This window comes from Triturus cristatus, chromosome 3_1 (genome assembly GCF_964204655.1).
Source record: "Triturus cristatus chromosome 3_1, aTriCri1.1, whole genome shotgun sequence".
Classification (NCBI taxonomy): domain Eukaryota; kingdom Metazoa; phylum Chordata; class Amphibia; order Caudata; family Salamandridae; genus Triturus; species Triturus cristatus.
Window position 1 is genome coordinate 399,468,487 of NC_140583.1, and position 15,363 is coordinate 399,483,849.

General features: G+C 40.9%; 1 protein-coding gene across 1 annotated transcript in view; it reads right to left on the reverse strand.

The window, feature by feature from the left end:
* SCG3 (secretogranin III) overlaps positions 1-15,363 on the reverse strand; it is a 243,241-nt gene that overhangs the window by 42,215 nt on the left and 185,663 nt on the right. The window contains exon 10 of the mRNA XM_085644187.1: positions 12,456-12,584. Within this exon, the coding sequence (XP_085500313.1) occupies positions 12,456-12,584 (129 nt within the window). The remainder of the gene's footprint in view (positions 1-12,455; positions 12,585-15,363) is intronic.

Consider the following 15,363-nt stretch of genomic DNA (forward strand, 5'->3'; position numbering starts at 1 on the left):
GCATTGCAGAGGTCTTACAGGATGGATTTTACTGACAAGGATATTGAAAATTTGAATAGTAATGGTAGAACAGGACAGATTAAAGAGATGATCGCCTTATTGCAAAAATGGGGTGACGTAGAAAAATGGAAGGATAGGTGGTATAAGATAAGGGAAGAATCAGTGGACATGACTTATTTAGCTTTTCCTGTGAGAGAAAAAGAGAAAACAGTGGATGCTTATCCTATGAGAGAAATACCTGGAGGAGGATATGTACATGTTCCATGGACCAGACAGGATATTTTATCATTTACGAATGATTTCCCTCGACTGAGAGAAAAGCCCGTCGAGTGGTATAGGCAGGTAGACAGGTTTGTGAAATTGTCAAAGGTGCTGTGGATTGACCTGAATAGTCTGTTTGATATAATTGTTCCAGCAGATTTGTGGAATGAGTGTAAAATAGTTGTAAGTTGGCCTACTGAAGAATATCCAAGAGATCCGAGAACAGGAGCACTAGATCCAGAGGTAATGAGGAAGTATGATCAGGTGATTGTATACCTGAAAAGTAAAGTACCTCCAAAAGAGACAGACTGGGTTAAAATAGATCGAACACATCAGGAAGCAAAAGAATCAGTTCATGCTTTTTATGAAAGGCTGATACTGGCATTTAAACAATTCAGTGGGGATGAGCACCTGGGTGACAAAGATTTGAGTCATTTTGTATACAGATTTGTATATGGCCTGAGACCTGAGATTAGTGAGAGAATTCGTGAGCATACAGTGGATTGGCAGAGTAAGAAAATAGATGAAATTCTGAGACATGCAAAATACTTCAGTGATGAAATTGAAGCAAAACCGACAAAGCTGAAAGAGAAAGCAATGTGGGCACAAGTGAAGGTTGCGGAGAGACAAGAAGCACAGTTGGTGGAACAGACAAATAATTCAGGGAATAGGCCCAGATATGCAGGGAAAGGAAAGGGGAATCTTGACGAAGCGAAGAGGAAGTTCCCTTGTCACAACTGTGGCCAACTGGGACATTGGAGATCTGAATGTACTAATCCACCATTAGCGAATAACAAGAGTAAACCCTTAAATCAACAGGTGCAGAACGAGGGGAATAATCAACAGCAGCAACAACAGAAGGTTGTGAGACAGCAGAGCCAAGAGCCAAAACCGCCCTTGCCGCAGAATAGAGGGTCACAAAAGTACAAGCAGGATTCGGGATTCTACAATGAGGAGCAGGTAAACAAACCAAGGCGTTCTAACCAGGTACAACAGTATTTGTTAAAGAATGAAGGGAGTGAGTCTGAAGGTGATTATTGACGGTGCCAAGGAGAGGAGGAAGAGTGCATACTTGGTGCAACTCTAGAAATAGACCAGGCAGGACCATTTGTAGATGGGAAAATAAATGAAGAAAGTGTTACTTTTTTAGTAGACACGGGTGCGACAAGATCAACTGTCAGGTCAGCAGATATTAGAAATCTTCCTCTCTCGGATGAAGCAATCCAAGTAGTTGGTGTAGCTAATACACAAATCAAGACACGACTTACTGAACCAGTAAGAGTACAAATAGGGACATTTTCAGACATGCACAGATTTATTGTCTGTGACACTAGTCCAGTGAACCTGTTAGGCAGGGATCTGCTATGTAAGATGAACTGTACAATTTTTTGTACGCCAGATGGAATAGCTTTTGAAACACCAGATGAGGATGTTTTGTACTGAATGACTCTAGATAATAGAGAGAGTGAAATGGTCGGTGCATATGCTGTGTTTAATCCAGAGGATTTGCCTCAAGAGCTGAGAGACACAGTGAAAAAGACAGTTTGGGATTTTACTGGAGAGGATGTGGGATTGATGAATAATGTAGATCCTGTGAAAATTTCAGTGAAAGAGGGAATTACTTATCCTAACATTCCTCAGTACGAAATGACACCAGAAATAATTTAAGGAATAACTCCTATAATTGAGAAAATGATTCAGCAAGGAGTTTTGAGAGAACTACTGAGTAGCCCGTGTAATTCACCGATAATGGGGCTAAAGAAGCCTAATGGGAAGTTCAGGATTGTACAGGATTTGAGAAAAGTTAATCAAATTGTGGTGGCATGTTGTCCTATTGTGCCAAATCCGTCAGTGATTTTGTATCAGATTCCACATGATGCTGAGTGGTACACAGTGATTGATTTGTGTCATGCTTTCTTTTCAATTCCAGTGCATCATGACAGCCAGCCGATTTTTGCATTTAGGTTTGGCCAGCGTATTTTAGCATGGTGTCGAATCCCACAGGGGTACACAGAGAGTCCATCGATATTCAATCAGTTATTGAAAAAGTCATTGGAGAGTTTGATCATGCCTGAAAACTCAGTACTAGTGCAGTATATTGGTGACCTACTCGTGGCATCAAAGACACGTGAAGCTTGTGAAGTAGATACCATAGCTTTACTGAATCATCTGGCAGATGGAGGGTTAAAGGTATCTCCAGCCAAATTGCAATTTTGCAAGAAAGAGGTGCATTATCTTGGACACAATATTGAAAAGGGTCTGAGAAAAGTGACTGATGACAGGATCAGAATTATCAGAGAAATGAAAGCCCCAAAGACCCAGAGAGATGTGAGGATGTTTCTGGGGATGGTGGGTTATTGTCGTCAGTGGATAATTAATTTTTCGCTGATAGCAAAGCCACTGATTAAGTTGACAAAAAGTGAGATGAAAGACCCATTGGAACTAGATGGAGAACAAATGGTAGCATTTGAGGAGTTGAAGAGCAGAATGTGTGAAGCCCCTGCTTTAGGTATGCCAGACTATGAAAAAGAGTTTGAGTTGTACTGCAGTGAGAGAAATGGATGTGCACTTTCAGTGTTAATTCAGAAACATGGATTACTGAGAAGGCCTATTGCGTACTTCTCATCGACACTTGACCCTGTAGCTGTGGGTTTACCAGGTTGTCTGAAATCTGTAGCTGCAACATGTAAAAGTCTGGAACAGAGTGAAGGAATCATAATGGGATATCCTGTAAGGGTATTCGTACCTCACAATGTGGCAATTCTTTTGACAAGAAGCAGAACTCAGTATATGTCACATAGTCGGCTGACTAAATATGAGAAAGTCATTCTGGGAGCATCAAATGTGACTCTTGAGAGATGTGTGAATGTGAATCCAGCAACATTATTGCCAGATAATGAAGGTGTGGGAATAAAGACAGAAGATGATCACAATTGTTTGGATGTGCTGGATTACTGTACAAAACCGAGACCAGACATAAGAGATCTTCCGTTGCCTGAGAGTGATCATGTGCTGTTTGTGGATGGATCATGTCTGAGGAATGATGATGGTGTGCTGAGTGCAGCATATGCAGTGTGCAAAGTTTCAGAAGTTATGGAAGCATCACCATTGAAAGGAGTGAAATCTGCACAAGTTGCTGAATTGGTGGCATTGACGAAAGCTTGTGAAATTGGGAAAGATCTGAGAGTGACTGTGATGACTGATAGTCAGTATGGATTTGGAGTTGTGCATGATTTTGGCCAGCTTTGGCTACAGAGAGGTTTCTTGACGTCGAGTGGGACTCCAATAAAGAATGCTGAGGTGATTGGAAGATTGCTTGAGGCGATACAGCTGCCTAAGGAATTAGCGGTTGTAAAATGTGCTGCTCATGGACAAGGAGATGATTTTGTGACAATTGGAAACAGATTTGCAAATGACATTGCACAGTATTGTGCTAAAAATAATCATTCGATTAGTAGGGAACGAGAAGGGGAAATGTCTTTTTGTTCTGTGATGTTTACTAATGTCCTAGAAACGTGGGATGAGGTGAAACAGTTGCAGGATGAGGCAGGAAAGGAAGAAAAGAAAGACTGGATCAAGGCAGGTTGTGCCCCAAGAGAAACAGATCATGTCTGGATCTATAGAGATGGTAGACCAGTCATGCCTAACTCTATGTTGTCAGCAATGGCAAGGATATATCCTGGCCAGGGACATTTGGGAAGGGATGCGATGATCAGGTCTTTTAAACAGACTTGGTACAATGCAAAGTTCAGGACGATTGCAGAAAGCATTTGTCAAAGATGTTTGATTTGTCAGCAATTTAACACTGGGAAAAAGACAGTGGTGAGTCTAGGAACAATAGGCAGAGAAGGTGGTCCTTTTACCAGAATGCAGATTGATTTCATTGAAATGCCACAAGTGAACAGATTGAGGTATGTTTTAGTGGTAGTCTGTTTGTTCTCAAGATGGGTGGAGGCCTATCCGACTAGGAGAAATGATGGAATAACAGTTGCAAAGTTACTGTTAAGAGAGTTGATTCCTAGGTACGGATTTCCAGTAACAATTGAGTCTGATAGAGGTGGACACTTCTATAATGAGCTCATGAGTTTGATTTGTGAAGCATTGGGCATACAGCAGAAGCTACATTGTGCTTACAGACCAGAGGCTTCTGGTGTTGTGGAGCAGATAAATGGCACAATTAAGAACAGGATTGGTAAGATGTGTTTAGCCACTGGAATGAAATGGCCTGATGTCTTGCCTCTAGTGCTAATGACTATTAGATCTACTCCAGATAGAACTACTGGTTTGAGTCCACATGAAATTTTGATGGGACGTGCAATGCGTCATGCATTTGTACCTGTCAATAAGTTGATGACAATAACTGATGACATGATTCTGGATTACTGTAAAGGCCTGGCTGACGCAGTTCATTCTGTGTTTCACCAGGTTGGAGAAGACGCTACTACCCTTGAGAAGAAGCAAGCTCATGATCTGAGTCCAGGGGACTGGGTGAGGATTAAAGTGCACAGAAGAAGAAATTGCTTGGTTCCAAGGTGGGGAAGACCAAGACAAGTCATTCTGACTACGACAACTGCAGTGAAGTGTGCTGGTGTGAAGAACTGGGTGCATGCAAGTCATACTCTGAGAGTTCCAAACCCAAAAGAAGGGACTGGTAAAGAGTATTTTGAAGAGTCAGATTCCAGTGATGATGAAGACACAGAACCAGTAAAGAGAAATCAAAATTCTGGAAGAGCTGAAGGAGAAAGAGAGTCAAGTGATTCTTTCTTTCCAGGAGAGACTTCAAGAGAAACATTGAGAGTTTCAAAAGGGAGATCAGATTCTGTAAAAGAGCCTGAAGTTCGAACAAGCAGTGGAAAAGAAAGAAGAGAAAAGAGCAGTTCCACAGAGACTACTCCTGAATCAGATGAGGAGGTTGAAAATCCACTTGAGATTACACTTGAAGAAGTAGGGTCAGAAGAAGATAGAGAGGGACAGATTGCGGAAGACACCCGAGGAGGTGTAGGGAATATTTCTGATGAGCTAGGTGAAGGGACAAGTAGACAGCAAGAAGATTGCGTGTTGGAGACCCGAGGAGGGAAAGAAATAGGGAAGTCTCAAACAGTGGTGATAAAGAGTGTGGAGCGAAAGAAAACTGCTGAAGAACAAGAGGCATTTGAAACAGAATCGGATGAGAGTGAAAATGAGAAATCAGAAGGTCGAGTTCTGAGAAAGAGAACTTGGATTGGAGAAAGAAATAATAAAGAAACAAGACCAAAAAAGGTTGTAAGAGGAGATCTTTGGCCTAACAACAGAGTAAAGAAGCTGAGATACAGACTGATAAGAGCAAATACATCGAAAGCTGAACAAGTGAATGAGGTGTCAAGTCAAAACAAAGTGAAGAGAAAGGAGCAAAAGGAGTCAAAAGAACTGGAGGAGATAAAGAGAATTAGAAGACCCAACCAAAAGTACAGATCACCGGAATGGTCTTATGTGGCACTGTCTGAAGGAGGAGAAGAAGAAGAAACAGTGAATCGAGACAATCCGGAGGGGATCTTGAGAAAAGTGGTTGAGGAAAAGGAAAAGTCTGTTGGAATCTTAAAAGTTATCCTGACTGACATTGGAGAAGAGTCGGATGCACAGGATGTCGTTGATGATCTGATACAATTTGATATTGCTGAAGAAGGAGTGAAGAGTGATGAATATCCAAACTGAGTGAACTGAAGAAATCACTTGGTGAAAAGTGAAAAGGAGAAAGTCTGAAATTAAGCTGTCTGAAGTAATCCAGAAATAAAGAATTGCAGTAGTGGACGAGTAGAGGCTAAGTTAAAAGACACGGTCAAAGTAGTAAAATGGCTAACATAGAGAATAATCAAAGTAGATGTGCCTTTTTGAAAAGATGGTGTAGAATGTGCTGTTGCTGTACTGGATTAATAATGCTACTATGGGGTGTTTTAGCTTTATTAGTTACATTTAGAGTTACAATAGGTACATTTGAGATACATACTGAAAATGAGACTAATGTAGAGAAGAATTCACAAAAAGTAGTTCCAACTAGAATTAGTATTACTTACATGCATAAAGATAGGTCAATTAATGATTTTTCTAGTAATGTTTTTTCAAAATTATTGTATGAATATGTGAAGACAATGGAAGTGAGGGATTGCTACGTATGTATGCAGTTACCTGCATCCGTTTCAGAGGGTGTTACTTATCACCATTTACCAGCTACGTATGGAATTTCATGTAGTGTGTTAAGTAGTGTTTTCTATTTGTTAGGGAAAATAGATTATGAGATGTCTAACAAAGATAATATTTTTGGGCAATTGTCTGTGAACAAAAGGCTGAATCCAGCTAAAGAAGCTAACATTTTTGGTGAGATTTTTATTGAGAAAGAAGAATTAACATTAGATTACATTTTTAAGAATAATTTGACTTGCAGTTTGAAAGAAGAGGAGAAGGCTTTCCTAAACATGGTAGAGGAAAGGAGAATGAGCATGTATGAACAGGCAGGGAAATACAAAGTGAGTGAGACAATTTGGGACATTGAGATGGGGAAAGAATTGAGGAATGGGGCTAGTCCAACGTTAGCTCTAGATGCACCACAGAAGGGTAAACTATGCATTACAAGGAAGAAATCCTAATATGATACATATTTTGTTGGGACTAGTGAGTGTCATGATACATACTTTATTGCGACAGGATGGGGTTTTAAAGGAGGAGAGGATCCAGTTTTCCCAGGAGTGTATTATGTTTGTGGGAACAAGGCTTATTACAGGTTGCCTGACCATTGGTATGGCACGTGTTATGTGGGCCTGGTCTTTCCAAAGATTTTTCATATAGATAGAATAGAAGATGTAGAACATATTAATTTACTAACACGATTTAAGAGAGAAACTTGGTCCGAAATAGTGGGTGATATTTTTGGAGCTTTAATTCCAGCAGTGGGAATTTCTTTAAATGCATATGGAATTCGGAAATTGTCAACAGTGGTGGATCGCTTATCGACAAGTACCGCTGGAGGGTTTCTTTTGGTGAATACGGAGATGATTGCCGTACGTGCCATGTCTATGCAAAATCGACTTGCCCTTGATATTTTATTGGCCAAGGAGGGTGGGGTTTGTGGAATGCTGAAAGTTCAACATTGTTGCACTTACATTCCTGACGAAAGCAAAGACCTAAAGGTCTATTTCAAAAATATTACTGATTTGCATGAAGAATTAGTACCACTGGAAGCTGAAAGTATCTGGACCAAAATAGCTAATAAAATAGTTGCTGTTAAGAGTTTTATTGCAAAAATAGGTAGTACTATTATAGGTAAGATATTGTTTCCTTTGACTTGTGTAATTGTTGCTCTATTGATACTAAGATTGGGTTGTTTGTGTTGTAAAAACAGGGGAGGGAAAAATAAATTAAATAAAAGAAATATTGAAAAGAGAAATAAGAGTTCAAAAAGAGATCCACAAGAAATAGAATTAGAAGAATTGAGGGAGAGTGTTTACTTGGAGACGAAGACTAAATTTGACAAAAATAATTTTTTGGGGTTGTTTATTTGGTGATAATATCACCAAAGGGGGGATTGCTGGCGCAGAGTTTTCTGTTGGAAATCTATTGGGTTTTTAAGCTCCGGTTTGTCTATGTGTCGAAAATTAAAAATATTAATTTGTAACGTTAATCATTTGTTTTGTGTGAAAATTCTAATTAACCAATACGAACTAACAAAGAAAACTACACGTGGGGATGCATTCGTGTTGCTTATTAATAATGTGCAGGTTTTATTAAATGAATGTTGCTAAGTGTTGTTTGTTTTAAAGCATAAAACGCTTTTGAAATAACGTGTACTAATGCTTAAATGTGTTGCAAAGGCTAGATAATTACATACACATAAGGGTATTAGTGGGGTTAACACTGTTTAATCACTATGCTGTGGTAACGTTGTTTTTGTCTCTTTTAATTAAGATCGTCTGTTTTGGCCTATCGTAAAATGGCTGTCGTTTAAAGCCTACATTCAAGTGCTGAGATTTTGATGAGAAGGCCTTGCTGAACATGGTCGAGAGTCACCTGACCACAGCCTTCGCCTGGTTTAAAGTTTTCCGTGAGGACAGCAGTTCCGGGCGTTAGTCCAAGTTCTTTGGGCAAGGATAAAGTACAATGAACATTGTCAAGTTTGTGGTGACTCTGCTAGAGATATCAAGGAAGAGCGGCTTTCGAAAGAAACATTTGTAAATTTGAGTTCCTTCTTCCGTTTTTATTTTTGTGATTTTTTCTGAGCGGAGATTTTCCAAATGTAGCAATGCTACATCCTTTCCTGCTCGCTCTGCTCAGCGGCTCAACGGAAATCAAGAACATTTTATGTTGCTATTATTTTGTAATTTTGATTATAAATATACTAGACTAGAGAGGGTTCGTGGTCATTGCATTTGGATTTCTGAGGCCACTTCTTTCCGAACTTGCGTTGGTGAGGATCGATGCTGTGAGGACGGCGACTTGGGAGATTTCTACTAAGAGACCTGTCCTGACTCACTTATGATATTTAGCTAGAATAGGTAACTATGAGAATAATGATTTTATTTTGATTGCATTCCTAATTGAACTAATTTTAGATAAAGAATCATAATTTTAAAATACAGTGTTGGTGATTATTTCTTGTCAATTATTGAGTACACTATTGGGATTATTGTTGTTTAAATCATGACTCAAGACAGTGTCAATTAGGTCTTATCGACCTGGTTGTAGATGCAGGGTGTTTAGGAGTTTCCTCTCTCATGGTTGGTACTTATAGAGTAATCTGAGTGTATGTTAGTGAAATGGGCCCAAGAGTATGGTGAGTGTATGTGCGTGTATCTGTGAAATTACTCTATCCGTGGAAGTAGGGAGAATTTATATGCCCTAATCTGCACCACATACACATATGTATATACTATTGGTGCCACTTATTTCGTGGGCAATAAGGAATGGCGTTAATAGGGATTTTATATCTAGTTGTGTATGTGACTCCTGGGTTATTTGATTGTGATTAATGGGACAAGAGGAATCCTTTTGGCTACTTTGACAGGTAAGTAAGGGGGGGCTGGTATAAAAGTGCGCAGTTCACAGGATATCTTCATGTACGCTGTACCCAGACGACAGTAGTCGCACTTACTATCTGTCCAGTTTAATAATACTCAGGCCGAATTGTGCATAGGTGAAGTACAGCGTATTTGTGTACCCATTTTATTGTGCTCCATTGACTCTTATTGTGTTCACCTTTTTGCCTGGATGAGCTTATGTCACTGTGTATTGGCACAACTGCATTTAAATTGCTGACTTTTAGTAGGAAGCACACAGTGCTCAGATGTTTTATCCAGTGGCATAACAAAACTTGAGGGGTCTCCCTGCAAAGTACATGGAGTCCCCCCCTTCCTAGACCAAGTCAGGAGCTCTCAGGTCATGGGCCTGCCACCCATGCACAGTGCCGAAGGGGGCCCCCTGGAGCTTGGGCGCCCCCGCATAGTGGGGGATGTGGGGCGGCTAATGTTACCCCATTGATCTTAGCCTGTCATAAAGACACAGTGCTAATCACTGATCGCCCTTGCGCAGTCATTTGTTTTACTTTGCTATCATTAGAACAAGTTGTCAGAGTTATGTATTTTTTGTTGACAAAGTAAAAACATAGGGGCATATTTACAACAGTTTGGCATACGGCAGTGCCACAAGCCTTCTAGCTGCGCTGCCTTACATCAAAAGAAAAGGGCAGAAACATGTTGTATCTACAAGATATGGCACATTCCTGTTCTTTCTGCCAGCGCTGGTGCACAAACTGCAGCCGAGCGCCAAAGCAGGCACCCTTGCACCATGGTGTAAGCGTGTCTGTGTTGTTGGCATGATTGTTTTTGTGCAGGAAAGGACACCTTCCTGCATAAAAACAATTAAAGGAGGTGTTTTCCTTGTTCTTTGTGTGCAGAAGAAGGCAGCACTTGTGGAAAGAGGAAAAACGAGGAGAGATCCAAATATTTCTCCTCATTATGCATGCTTTGGGAAGATGTTGGTTTTGGCATTGCCCCAAATTTACGCTATGTTGTAAATCTTGGGCAGTGTCAAAAACCATGGGTGCTGCGTTGGAACACCCACAGCAACACCCATGGAACACCCCTTCCATGCAGAGGAAGGTATTGCCTTACTCCATATTTACAAGGCTAACGAAAAGTCAAGCAAGGTAGCTTTGCGTGGCCTTGTAAATATGGGCTGGCACACTGCACCTCCAGAGCATCACACGGCCGGGCTGGGAACAGAAACCAGCCCTGGCAATTCTGCTCGATCGGCTGAGGGTGGGGCAACTACTGCTGGTGCTTTTGTTACAGGGTGGCGATATTGCAGCACTGCTGCAAAACTGGCCCCCAGTAACAAAACTGCCCCTCCACAGGTCAAAAACTGGCCCCCGCCCTTTCGGCCCACTGGGAAAAACCCTGGTGCCTGCTACGGCCGGTCCGGCCCTGGAGTGTCACAAAAGTGACACTCTGGTGGCATAAAAGTACCGCAGGGGCATTGTAAAATGCCCCATAGACTTTCTTATAGATGCCACTAAATTATTACCCAATTTTCAAAAGTATCTTCTATGCAATATCATCGGCAATATCATCGGCAGCTCCTCCGTAAAGGCGGAGAAGCGTCGCCACACTGCTCAAAGTCCGCAGTTGGAAAAACAAATGATAATAAAACAATGTTATTATCATTTAATTTTTTAAGTGACTGGTGAGCCATGCGTGTGTAGGAAGGGGCCAGGCCCTGGCACAGAGGAGGAGGGGTGGGCACTGTAAGTGCCCATGCCAGTTTGGCTGGCCGGTTTAGGCCGGCCAAACAGCCATGCACACTTAGGTTTCTCCACACCAAGTTTATTCCACAGCCGGGTGGAGAAATGGCACAGACTCCCTGTGGATTGGATGGGGATTCTGTCCCGGGGACTGTCGGCAGCAGAGCAGAAGAGCACCGAGGCACGAGGCGCCTGGCAGCATAAGGTAAGCCATTTTTTTTATTACTTATTAATTCTCACCTCCCTCCAGTTTTCTCCTCACTGCCCGCCAATAAATAATGGCAGCAACAGCAACTGTGCAATATTCTGCTGTGCACGCCTGTCTAATTCACCAGTTACAAATTCCGTTTATTCTTCTCAGCACACAAAATGGTGCCAGAACCCACACCTCCCTTTAAAAAATCCAGGCCAGTAAGCTTGTTATTATTATTATTATTATTATTATTATTATTATTATTATTATTATTATTAATAAACTAAATGTGTAAGGCGCTCGGCTACCCCAAAAGGTTTCCCCACGCCAACCGGTAGGAAGAGAGAGCAGAATAGGGAATCAGAGATTAAACAGCCAAGTCTTTAGATTTTTTCAGAAACTACCATATATGGTTTCCACACGTAAGGTAAGAGGCCTGGGATTGCTATTGCTTGTTGGATTTATTTCGGAGCTTCTGTAGCTTGCACACATTTTCTAGGACAACCTTCTGCATCTGCTCCTGGCAATTTGATTTATTGTTTCCTAAAATGACCCTCTCCTTGTGTGAACTCTGCAGTACGTCTGATTTAGTCCTGAATTTACTATGTCTTTTGTAGAATTCACATTCTTCCAAACTCTTTTATTTAGTTGGTTCCTGTATCTGCCCGGGGCTGACCCTTTGCCTCTTGTCATCCTTGTTGCCTTTCTGCTGGTCTGTGCACCGTGCTCACATGGCACACGTTCAGCTGGCCCACTGTTCCAATCACAGACTCTGCTTGCCGCAATGTCAGATGCTTGGCCGACTGAAGGTAGTCTGACTTCATCTTCCACGTTCTCGTATTCCCAATTTACGATTGTTTTGTGTGTGCTGCCCATGAAACAGAGCCATGTTCCTCTATTTGTCACTTGATCTGCCCCCTCCCATGATACACACTCTTTACCTGCCTCATCCGTGTTCTGGGTGCCCCTAATGATGATGGAGATAATTAACATATGGATGCTGATAGGTTAGGGAACCCAGACAATGTCCTTTTATTGGCTCCACCCTGCTCTATAAATTACAATTGCCATCAGCCCTCCCTGTTCTTGGTCATTTCTCAAATGTAGCATTCTGTCTGGGATACATACTGTTGGCCACTCTCACACACAACTGGGCATATACTTCTCAAGAAAATCCTTTTATGGCAGAAGGCAGCACAGCATTCACTTATTATTTATAAAAGATAATGTCATTACCTTTATGCTCTTTCGTTTTTGCTGCTAATGTATGTTCTTCCTCTTTTGTAGAGTCCTTTATTGTTTCAATTTGTTTTTCCAGCTTGGCAGCTTCTTCTTTTGTGCTGTCCATGTCATCCGTGCCTTTGTCTTTTTAGGTTTCAAGAAACATTTTATTATTCAAACCAGGCTTGCTAAAGCAACATTTTTGCAAGACAGGTTTTCATTTAATAGTTTCAAAATTAATTCTGAAATGTCTATGAAATATTTGAAGAAACACCATTTGAAAATACCATGCCCCCTTGCATCAATTGGAAAAAAATGAAAATACAGTAAATTGAAATGGGAAGTAGTGCTTTCTGACAAATCCTGATGGTGTGGTGAACAAAACACAGCGGCAGTCCATTACTTGTAGGCAGTGCTTACAAAATGCAAAGACACTCATGACAGGTCATTTGTAAGGTGCAGCCTCTGTTTCTACAATGGAGGCACTCAACTAAAATATCTAAATAATCATAAGGCACGTTCCTAGCACGGCACTCAATTATCGGTTCTTATTTCTGTCCTGTAGACTTGAACAAGCAAGAGCCAAACATTATGGTAGAACAGAATCACACCTGCATGTGTTGTTAATAACTTTTTAAAGTATCAAGAACATTTGTGTTATGGGGGCTTTAAAATATTCTGAATACAACACATAATAGGGCAGGGAAGAGGTGTTTTAGGGTCAAAGAAAGGTCTCTCATGTCAATTCCGGATACCACCCAGCATCAACATGTTGAACCAATTGCAAATAGTTTGTTATTTCAATTAGTATCACACAGTAGAGCTTATTGCAACGGTGCACAATGTTTGTTCATGTGAGTGGACCCATAGGATTTTATATTTCCCTTCATATACAATGAATCTAAATTGAAAACATGAGTGTATTTATCAATGGCTACAGTGACAATCTGACATAGATCTAGTTATTGTGACAATATCGGGCACTTGTGGTTTAAAGCAACTATTCAATCGCTAATTTTAAATATAAACTCTGCCCCCCATGTAGACTAGACCACTTACGTGTGTAAATAATGTTCTGAAACTAGGTAGTGCTGTGAAAAAGCATGTACTTGCTTCTCTTGCATCAAAATGGTCAGATCAAAGCCATAGTGGACTTTTTTGTTTCGTACCAGAGTTTTTCCTTTCTTTTTTAGAGGCAGTCAAATTAGCAGATAAAGAACACTAACATTTGTCATTATCTATACGTATTGCTTTAATTGCACAACAAGCACAGGGAACGGCTATAGGTCGGACATTGACTGACTGCCTCTTGGCTTTGTCGAGGTCTGCTATTGACTGACAGCCTCTAGGTTTTGTTGAGGTCTGGCATTGACTGACAGCCTCTTGGCTTTGTCGAGGTCTGGCATTGACTGACAACCTCTTGGCTTTATTGATGCTTGATTTTTGCAAAAATGTATTGTTGGGAAAGCTGCTGGGCCTTGTCAGTCTTAAATTAAATATTGACTAAGAGCAAAAACTGGTTTGGTCTCAAAAAGCACCCACTGGTATAGTACTCCCTGGCACTGAAGGAAACTACTTTGTGTGTGGATGTGTTCCGTGTAAAAGGGCAGGATGCTGTCACTAGCAATTAAGGTAGCCAGGTAGCCAATGACTGAAGTGGGCTGGAGCATTTCCCCATGCTGTTTGCTGAAGTGGATGGAAGAAAAATGTGAATGACACAATATCAGACCAATGGATGAAGATGGTTTGCTGTAAGGCCCTATAAGTAAGTATTATAAACATACAGTTTTAGTAAAATCAGTATATATGACAGCAGGTATTTATTTATTTACGTTCACCTTTGCCGTCCTATGTCCAGCTCCACTACGCCCCCACCCAGACCCTTCACCGCCCCACATCGTTCCCTCTGCGAGCCGCCACTGTTTTCTTTACTTGAAAATTTACATTGAAGCCTTTCATAAGGAGTGCCTCAAAATTGAACAGTGTCATTGAAATTCCATGACTAAGAGAATGTGGCCTCTCGTATGAAGCTACGACTCAAAATGCCCTGTTAAGTGCTAAGGTATAAGCTAGTTCACTGTAATGTAGTTAAAATGTTCCTATTGCTGAGTGGTTTAAGCCACTATACTCGCTTCATAGAATCTATGGAACAAATACCATGTAGCCAGACCTTTGTTCTGCCCTATATGTCATTCTTGGACTGCAATGCAACAGGGCGCTGGCACAGTATGTTTGCATGTCTGCAGTGTTCATTGTGGAAGTTCATCTTGCAACTGCATTTTAGTTGATGTAGATCCGTTCCTGGGGATTATAGTGCAGTCTGTGCACTGTACATGTTGGTAGCTTTGCAAGCCATTTTTGAAGTGAGAGAATGATTTATCCATGGTAATTTGTGAGCCGCACATATATGACGGAGGGCGAATCACTGAATGACCCCGTTGAAACTGGTGCAGGAAGGGAGGTAAAGTGCAAGAATATGCTTATTCTTCCTGAAATTTTAAATGAAAAATATTTTCAAGAGAGTAGGATCGAAAGTTCAGAGATAAACTTTTAAAAATTCTACTAATTTCCTAACCCTTTGCATCCAGAAGATTAAAAAACATGCAGTGCCTCAGTCCACATAGAGCAAGAGAAAACAATACTATGGCTGGAAGGTTCATGAACTGCTTACACATCTTTCAATTTTTACCATCAATGTAAATCCAGGCCAGATTGTAAATGTTGTTTAGAGTCACTTGGGACCAAAACTGTCTGCAATGACAAGAAAAAATCCTAATTGTGTTTGTGAAAAAATAAAGACTTGTCTGAGGTAAAGGAAAAAATAAAGACTAGTAATAGATCAAGCTGTAATGCATTCATACCTGCAAAGCAAGAAAGCTGTGGGTGTTGTCATCAGTTTTAGTGTTGTGGTTCCTAGGTCTTG